Below are 10,277 nucleotides of genomic sequence, written 5' to 3' on the forward strand. Positions count from 1 at the left end.
TCAAGACTATAGTCTAGTCTATAGTCAAGACTATAGTCTAGTCTATAGTCAAGACTATAGTCTAGTCTATAGTCAAGACTATAGTCTAGTCTATAGTCAAGACTATAGCCTAGTCTATAGTCAAGACTATAGCCTAGTCTATAGTCAAGACTATAGCCTAGTCTATAGTCAATACTATAGTCTAATCTATAGTCAGGAATACAGTCTGTATAGTCTACAATAGTCTACTCTAGTCTATAGTTAGGACAATAGTCTATTCTAGTCTATAGTCAGGACTATAGTCTAGTCTATTGTCAGGAATATAGTCTAATCTATAGTCAGGAATCTAGTCTAGTCTTTAGTCATTACTATATTATAGCCTATAATCGGAACTATAGTGTAGTGTATATCAGGACTATAGTCTCGTCTGTTGTTTGGACAATAGTCTTGAACGTAGTCTTAACTATAGTCTGTACTCCAAGCTATAGTCTACTCTATTGTCAGAACTATAGTCTAGTCAGAACTAGAGACTTGTGCGTCTGCAATCTGGAGTATAGGCTGATTTGTAGTCTTGACTATTATTTAAACTATGGGCTATAGTCCAGTCAATACTAAGGAATATAGTTTAGTCTCTAGTCAGTATTATATTCTGCTGAATAGTCTGGACTATAGTCAAATGTACAGGCTAGTCCATAGGCAGTGAACAATAGACTTGTTTGTAGTCTTGACTATTGTCATACAGGTCTAAAGTCAGGACTTAGTCTAGCCTTTAGTCAAGGCTTTGGTAAAGTCTACAGTCTAGTCCAGATAATAATCTATTTATCGCCAGAACCATGGTAAGTCTACAGTTTTAACTATCTATAATAGTCTATCAGAAGTCTAAACTATTGTTTTATTAATTGGAAGTTAAACTGAAAATAATTGGCAAAATTTTAAACTTAACTAACAAATTATTCTTTTATAAGCTAGAGATTTTCTAACAAAATAACTAACGGTAATATTTGTTGCTCTGTTTGTAGAGCCTAATTTGATTAAAACATACAAAATTGGCTATTAGCCACTGACAATCAAACAACAACAAAAAAAGCACAGGAAATTTATAATAGAAATACATCAACAATTAGACGGGTTCACGTTTAATGAATATCAGATAATAGTTTTCGCTATAAATAGTACATGTAGCTGAAGATCCGTATTAGTGGATTTCATTTACATTTAGTTTAGGTCAAAGTTTAAATATTAAAAGAAAATTTCCATAAAATGGTAATATGCAATATGAGTGTACATTTTTAGTCAATATTAGCTTTTTGCAATACTTATCAAAAAAAAAAAAAGCTTTTATCTAATTTAGTTTTGTACACAGAAAACTGGTCTCCCCTAATATTTCTACATTTCTATGTAAATTGCTAAATGTAGAACATATTTCCCTTTTATTTGGTAATTCCAAAAAAAGGAAACGATATTTGCTTTAGCAAAATATAACATTCAAATTTTCAAGTATGCTTAATTTTTAGTTGCACCCCCCCCCCCCCCCCCCCCCCCCCCCCCCCCCCCCCCCCCCCCCCTTCCGAATAAAACTTACCCTCCTGCCGGCTTCATTGTTGTGTAAATTCATTAAACTTCTTGCTTTAGCTGAAATGCTATTTTTCCATTTACCACCACCACCGCCACCATTGCTATTGCTGCTGCTACTGCCACTAACACCCGGTGCACTTGGATTATTGGAATAACTACCGACATCGGCCAACATACCATTGACAGCACGTTGATTTTTACGTTTCTTTTTACGTTTACCACTGCCGCCATTATTAGCATCCATATTGAAAACTTTGGAATTTAAAATTTCACGATTGATTTTTTCCTGGAGAAAACAAAAAAGAGAAAACACAAAGAAATTAAATATTTAATTGAAGAAAATATTTCAACAGAAGTAAATCTATTATGGTTAAGTAAGGTGTACTATAGCTAAAAGATCTTGAATCCTGGAGAATTATTTTATACAAAAAGTGGAGTCAATTATGGACTGATTTTATTGAAATTAACTACAATATTAGTATACCCTATACCATTTTGTGCTGATGTTTGTAACGCACAATAATATTGATCCTATACCAGCCTTAAAGTATACAAATCGGCATAGAATCATTTTCTGAAACGATATATTCATCCGTTTGTCCGTCCGTCCGTCTGACTGTCCGCCATGTAACCCTGTAAACTAACTACAGATCACAATTTTGAACATAATTCAATGAAATTTGGAACATGATTTTCTATTATCCCAGGGACAAAGCCTATTGAAAATAGTCCATTGTTTCACCTAGTCCCCATACAACAGATCTCCCGAATAGGGTTTGTAAACTTTGTAATCAAACTACAGGTCACAATTTTGGACATTGTTCAATAAACCTTGGCACATGATCTTCTATGGTACCGGAAACGAATCCTATTAAAAATGGTACATTGTTTTATCCGGCCCGCTACAAGTCTCGTATTTCTACAAAAAGCTGTTAAAAAAAAGTTTTATACTAGTCTTGATGTTCTTCTTGAAGTTCATAATTATAGGGCCCCATTTGACCCTAGCACCTTTAAAAAGCCCCATATCGAGACATTAAGTCTCCTGGGTAGACTTGGTTTAATTAGGTGTTAGAGTTCCAGTTTAGGTAAGGTTTAGAGTGGACTGTAGGTAAGAGCAGATTAAGTTAGATTAAGCCAGCTTCCCTGTTTTCCGCAAGCTCTATAATTTCTGATCTTTGGCAGAACTTATGGAGGAGTTAGATTTTTTAGATATAAAAGAAGTGAAACAAAGATTTGGGTTAATTCAGTTCAAGATTATACAGAAATGATTAATGCTCACCGTTAAGCGTTTTCCTGACGAGTGGCTTTTCTTATTCTTTTCTTATTGAGGAAAACTAAGTTCATTTTTTTTCATTCGAAATTGGAAAATGGATTTTAACAATTCACAATAGTTTTAATCGTTACTTTAACATTTCAATGTAAATTTATGTAAAGCAAATACAAATTTAAAAATTGACGTTAACATTAATTTAAATCAGAAAATACATTTTGGTTTAAAATACAATTAAACAACCGGAATAAACTTTCCTTCAGAATAAAAGGAAACCATTTAGTTTTTGAGATTTTTGACGATTTTCTTAACTAGGCCTTATGATGGCGCTAGAGTTAATTATGTACCGGTAAAGATACAGATCAGATTGTACATCGTTTGGACTTATATTTATATAGCTTATACCAACTAAGTTCACGTCACAAAAATGGCAGAAGATAGGCAAACATCTCTATAACGTGTGCTTTATTTAAAAAAGTCTAGAAAAGATATTCCGTGAAGGAACTTTAATAGAACATGCAAGCATAATGATAAGATTTAAAAACTTTTCGCAAGTGCTGAAAAGTAATGAGAAAATAATTAAAATATAATTGCTAGATCATGATTCAAAATAAAAATATCACAAGGAAAAGAAATTCCACAACAAATTACAAGAAAAACTATAAAAAGTGAAAAGGATGAATAAAATAAATGAAAAAAAAAATGCTTTCATTAAAAAACTTTTCAGGCGAACACAGTCAATGAAATGACAACTTATTATTGACAAGGTAAAGACAAACTATGGAATTTTCACCGTTATATGCATGACAAGCTGTGTGACATGGAAAAAATTCTTTGTTCCTTAATATTAATATGAAGTCATACGAATCTGGACGAATACAAAAACATACAGTTAGCATCAAAAGTAAGTCAACAACAGTGACTCAGACATAATTTTTTTTATTAAATTCAAAAAACTTCAACATTTTTATGTTTTATTTGGTGTCATTTTAAACTAAACATTTTAACATAACTTTTATATAGTGTTCATTTACTTTTGTCACTCATTGTATGTAGTATATAATTGCGAGACAAAAAAATCCTTACAACTTTGCTGATTGTTTTTCACGTTGTGTGAAAACTTTATTTTTTTTCAAAGCTTTAAATTAAAAAACGTTTAACAACTTTTTCTCTGCTGTCGAAACGGGAAAAATTATTTTATATTTTTCTCCGGTTGTCCTGGTAATGAAAAGAAAAGTTTTTCTTATGTTTCCCTATATTATGGTTATGTATTATTGTTATGTTAAAGGTAATTATGTGAATGCAATGATTATTATACTCTACACCAATGTAGTAGTGAGGGTATTATCCTACACTTGCCTTAAAGTATATAAATCGGCTCAGAACCAATTTCAAGATAATTTAATGACATTTGGCTCAAGGACAAACGATATTTTGCTTAAATTCGAATATAGGTTTTTTTCGGCCCAAATGAGAGACTTCTAATTAAAATTGTTAAATCGGGTTTACTACACGCAAACTGTCAAGTAGAATCGAAGAGACTCCATTTTGATCAACATATCCATATAGTGCCCGAGGATTTCAAAAAGTTATTAATCCTAAGAATGTTTGGTGCGAACCAAAACGAAAGTCATTTCTTAAAGTGGACTTTGTATGCGAGCTAGTATCAAAAGAGGCCCGATCATTACGAAAGTCAGTATCATTTAGTATACATAAGTATGAGTACAAAAGGTTTATTCGGGGTTACTATTGTTATAAAATGAACCATTTCCAACCATTTTTTAAAGGGTCTTTGAATTCTTTTAATTCTAAAGCGATTCAAAATCTATCATTTTTAAGGAAAATTCTAGCAAAAACTGGGTAATGTCTTTCAATTGTAATTACTTACTTAATAACATACTTTTCAATGACTACTACATATGGTCTGGATTACATAGATGTAGTCTAATAAGGTCTTACTAATAATGTGTTATATAAATACATTCTAATTCATTAGTCATCTTACCATTGAATATACAGATGTAGCATACGTTTATTCATGTAATTTACAATGACTACTTTTTCTAATTACTTGTAATCGTTTGTTGTAAGTACTACCTTTCAATGACATCCCCGTGTTAATAGAATGACTTAAAATGTTATAGTGTAAGTTAATTTAAACATTTTAACTTCTTACATGGTAATGAACGTTTTTACTGGAATGTGATCAAAAATTGATCACGCATGCTTACTCTCAGCATTACTTTTATGTATTCTAATAATGACTTTTATAAAATCATATACACAGAGGGGAAAATACGTTTTAAAAGTGTGTACGGATAGTTGTCAAAGTGTGTACGTATATTTTAAAATCAAATTTTAAAAAATACACGACGGTTATCAAATCAACTTAAAAATAATAATGTGTTACTTAAGTAACAACGCTATGTTGTCAAACAGAACGTTAGGTTATCGAAATGACAACGATTCGTTGTCGAAGTCACAACGATGCATTGGCGAAATGACACAAAGCGTAATCCAAATGACAACAATGTGTTGTTGCAATCACAATGACGCGTTGTGAAAATTACAACGGTAGTTGTCAAAATGATAACTAGGTATTTTAATTTTATACAAATTCTTCGTCTTAATGTTAAAAGTTCACTCTTGACAATGGACTGTAATAATTTCGGTAATTTTCTACGGGATTTTTCGCTCTGTGTACGTAAGTCCTTATTTTAAGTATTTTTCATTTTAATTTCTCATTCATTCAATATACGTTTTTGCTAGGATTTAAACACTACTAATTGTTATCTTTCTTTAAATATCATCACAAACTCATCATAGATCTCCTCCATACCAATGACACATCGCTGTAAGCTATTAAAAATTTTAATTTAAATTTCATTTCTAAACAACGAAATATTCGTAACTTTTTTCCCTCTATAGCTATAAATACCTTGATTTATTCCAATTCTGTTTGAAAAATTACTACACAAATTTAGAATTTAACAAAATTCTCAACCTTTAAGCCATGAAACATTTAAAATTTAAATTTATAACATTAATAAAAGAAAACATTTACATAGCAGAGGGCGCAAAATAGCAACCGACTGTTAGAAACCAATTGCAAATAACTACATTCTAATGCAAATAGAAATATTTATTGGTTTGCCACTAATACCCCGACGGCAAATAAACACCCACTCACAGACACATATACACACAAACACATGCTTTTAAAGCCAAAAGGATATACAAACACATTTAAGCACAACAACAACAGGAATAACAATAATACAAAAGAAAAAATTATATAAAACCCCTAATGTAAAGAGTAAATAAAATTACTCTAAACAGAAGAAAATAAAATGAACATAAAACGCACACAATTGTAAAACGTTAATAAGGTTAGAACGAAGGATTCCTAGTGTTTTGTACAGTTCCGTGTGTATTATTTACTAATACTTAAAGTTTTACCTGTAATTCAAGCATTTCCTTTTCCTGTAATTTCGAATTGAGTATTTCCTTTGTTATACGTTCTTGTAATTCTAATAAATCTTCTGGTTTAATGCGAACACCACCACCGCTGTCCTCTTCAGATGATTCCTCTTGTCGAGGAGGTGCTACTGAAGATGAACGTGTTGTTGATGGCAATTGCTGTTGCTGCTGATGTTGTTGTTTGATTTGTTGTGCTGATGAGGAAGAAGAGTGTGTCATATCGTTGCCAGCTAAATTTGGTGTCATGTCAATTTTATTAGGACCATTACTATTGTTACTCATTCCCGAAACTGTTTGTGTTGTTGTTGTTGCATTTGTGCTGACATTTTTATTGGAATTTTCAAAAGATTTAAAGTCACTTGACTTAAGTACATCTGAGGCTAAAGATGATGATGATGATGACAATGTTCCATTGCTAGTTTTATTGTCATTGTTGGAATTTTGATTTTGTTGTTGCTGCTGCTGTTGTTTAGTTGTTGTCACGGTTTCATTCTTTTGTAAAGAGGTCATAGAAACTGAAGCATCATCTGCCAACATTTGCTGCTGTAAAAGCTGTTGCTGTTGCTGCTGCTGTTGTCGCCTTTGTTGTAAACGTTGTTGTCTGCCACGTTTTTCTGGATTGCCAGCACCACGTGTACCACGTCTAGTTTCCTTTTCTCGTATGTCAATAAAATCTGTAGCAAATCTAAAAATATACAAGCAAAATAGATTTAAAAATAAAATTGAAAATAAAGTTTTTTTGGTTGCAGTTTAGGATACATTTTTACTGAAATGAAATACTAGCCAAAAGAACTTGTTATTTCATTTCACTCCAATAATAATAGGTTAAGAATTGTTACATACTAATGTTTACTCCTTACAGTCTAATACAGCATACTATAATTCATTAACACCCTGATTTCCAGATAGAAGTGTTTTTATTTCCGGTTTCAGCTGCTTACTTGTCTTTATATTTGAAAATTTAAAAACAATTTCAAATTAGATTTAAATTGTGTTTTTAATTAGATGCAAGCGTTATTTGTACTATTCAGCCCTTATGTTTCCTTATGCGTTTTAAAGTAACACACGCCTTTTTAATAAATCGTTTCTTTTTTGCAACACCCCTAAGGGTTGTACCCTTTATTAAACCCCCGAGAATATATTAACAATTGCAATTTTTGGTTTCATATTTTTAACCATTGTTGTTGTTATTGTATCATAAATAAAGTAACCAGATTTCTTACACCAAAACACTCACAAACATAATTACTTAAATAGGCTTAAACATCCCTCAAATGAGGTGTTGGGTTGACGGTAACAGAAGTCTTAAAGTATTAAATGTTGTTAAACTAGATTTGATATTGAAATAATCTAGAACTAAAACTAAACTAGAACAGAACTAGAACTGAACTAGAACTGAACTAGAACTGAACTAGAACTGAACTAGAACTGAACTAGAACTGAACTAGAACTGAACTAGAACTGAACTAGAACTGAACTAGAACTGAACTAGAACTGAACTAGAACTGAACTAGAACTGAACTAGAACTGAACTAGAACTGAACTAGAATTGAACTAGAACTGAACTAGAACTGAACTAGAACTGAACTAGAACTGAACTAGAACTGAACTAGTTCTGTACTTAATCTGTACTTAATCTGAACTAGAATCAGTTCAAAGGAATTCACTCTTCTATACCCTTCCATCCACCACAACGACGATGACAATGACAATAGCCATTCAACTTCCCAACATTAAGGCTTTCAGGGGCAATTGTACATTAGCATTGGGTTTTATAAAATATAACAACGTGCTACATTCAACTCATTGAAACTTAATTGCATTTGTTGCACTTAATAGCTAAATCTGGTTGGGTGGGTGACTGCTTGTTTGGTTGGTTGGTTGACTGCCTGGTAATTGCAGCAATGCCCTTAAGGAATCTCATTTACAAGGCGTTAAGATTTACACTTTGTACATATTTTTAAAATTTTCTAAAACAATTGTTAATCTGAAAAAAAATGCCTAACTCAACAGGGTACTTTGGCATTTGCTCGCAAATATGAATTTTTTGTTATGGTGTATTGGATGTGTATTGTAAGCGTAAATTGCATTAATCAGCGAATAGGATGTGGCATGAGGTGAGGATATTTGGTTTGGTTGCAAAGAAGAGGTGAGTCATTCGCTTTAGGAATTTAGCAAAACATCTAACAAATATTTTTAATAATTTTTATTTTTTTTTTTAGTTGTTTCGACGATTATTTTGTGATCTAATATATATTTCTCTAAAATCTTCCCTGGAAAAAAGGGCACTGAAAATTTTGAGATCAAATTTATGATTCTCAAAGAAGAACTCATTTGTAAAATCGTTTGTAACTTTGCTAAATTTTATAAATTAGCCCGTTTATCACCACAATACAGTCTATAAAAGTAAAGCTCGTTCATTACTCTAACATTAATATAATTTTCCCAGTAATTTCTATTACAACTGCCATTACATGCTCTGTTGATAAACTTCAAAAACAAACTTTTCTTTTAAAAAATTTCTCAAAAACAACTTCCGGCCTTTTTGTCAATTTTTAAATCTTTTAAAATTTTCCCAAATTATAGCCAGCCGTAACAACTTTTAGATAATACTACAAAATCCCCTATAAAACGATTCGTTCTAGATAATTTTCCAACCTTCGAGGCAAACATTTGTAAATTTTATTAGCAAAAAAAAGGTTGTAATTGAAGTTACCAAACATATACTTAATATGACTTGTTAGCCTTATCCCAAAAATGCAAAAAAAAGAAACATATGTACAAACATGTGTGCGTATGTGTACATAAAGGACGATTACTAACACATACATTATATAAATACTTTCAAATATTTGCCAAGGATCAGTAACTGGATAAAAAACGGCTGGCATTTTTTCCACCATTTCTTTGTTTGCTCATTTTTGTTGTTGTATCGTTGTAAGTATTTCAAAACTGTATACAATGTTAACAATTTCTATTGTATTTTTGTTTTTTTCTCGTTGATGTTTTAAGTCTAAAATAAACTTATTTTACGCCTTTTCTCGTTTTTTTCTATTGTACCGACTTTATGCCATTACTATTATTACTTAGTAGTTTTTTTCTCTATACATTTTACTACAATATAAACATTGGTAGGATAATGTTTGTAAGCATTAGTTTGTAACACATTCATACATTTACGTTATAGTTTATTTTCCTTTATTTTTTTCAAACATATGTAAGTAAGTATTATTTTTTTAAGTTAATATTCATTCTACTGTATAATGGGGTTTCATATGAAAATGTTAGTAAAAGTATTATTTTCTTAAAAAAGGAAAACTTTTATTTTATTTTTAGCCTTCAAGGCCTTTAAGGATTTTAAAGTATTATTTGTTTGTTTGTTTGAGATAGTAGTTTGTATGAGTATGGTTAAGTGTAATTGTTATTGTTGTTTGATTGTGTGGTTGTTTCCTTTTGTGTCTGAAGAGTGTTACCATTTTACTGATAGATAAGCTTAAATAGTCGTAGTGTATTTCTTGGAATATTATTTCTTTTAGTTTATTTACTGCCACACATATTGTGGTTATGATGGTTCGTTTTTAAATTCGCTAAAATCCCGGGCGTTCCTTTTATATCTGTAAATAGCATTTTAGACTATTATGCTACTTATCACTTGTGCTACTTTAGTTTATTGCAACGACAGCAACCCATATGCACATAATGGTTTATTCCAAAATAACTTACAAACACATTTGTAAGTCTGGCACATATCTCTAGATTGGAGTTTAACTATAACCCAGCAGAATAAAGGTTTTTGAAAAACACAAAAACATACATTAACATTCGGAAATGTGAACTTATATCGAACAGAAATGGAAAATGTTTTGAACAGAACTGGAAGAGAACTAGAACAGAACTAGAACAGAACTAGAACAGAACTAGAACAGAACTAGAACAGAACTAGAACAGAACTAGAACAGAACTAGAACAGAAC

At 31.2% G+C, this 10,277-nt stretch overlaps 1 protein-coding gene across 1 annotated transcript in view; it reads right to left on the reverse strand.

Annotated features, from left to right (window-relative positions):
- Positions 1-10,277, reverse strand: part of LOC111682863 (protein Wnt-5-like) — a 31,161-nt gene that overhangs the window by 13,867 nt on the left and 7,017 nt on the right. Inside the window, exons 2-3 of the mRNA XM_046954858.1 lie at positions 6,284-6,989; positions 1,562-1,840 (exon numbers count right to left, since the gene is read on the reverse strand). Of these exons, the coding sequence (XP_046810814.1) occupies positions 1,562-1,840; positions 6,284-6,989 (985 nt within the window). The remainder of the gene's footprint in view (positions 1-1,561; positions 1,841-6,283; positions 6,990-10,277) is intronic.

The sequence above is a fragment of the Lucilia cuprina genome, chromosome 6, assembly GCF_022045245.1.
Source record: "Lucilia cuprina isolate Lc7/37 chromosome 6, ASM2204524v1, whole genome shotgun sequence".
Taxonomy (NCBI): Eukaryota; Metazoa; Arthropoda; class Insecta; order Diptera; family Calliphoridae; genus Lucilia; species Lucilia cuprina.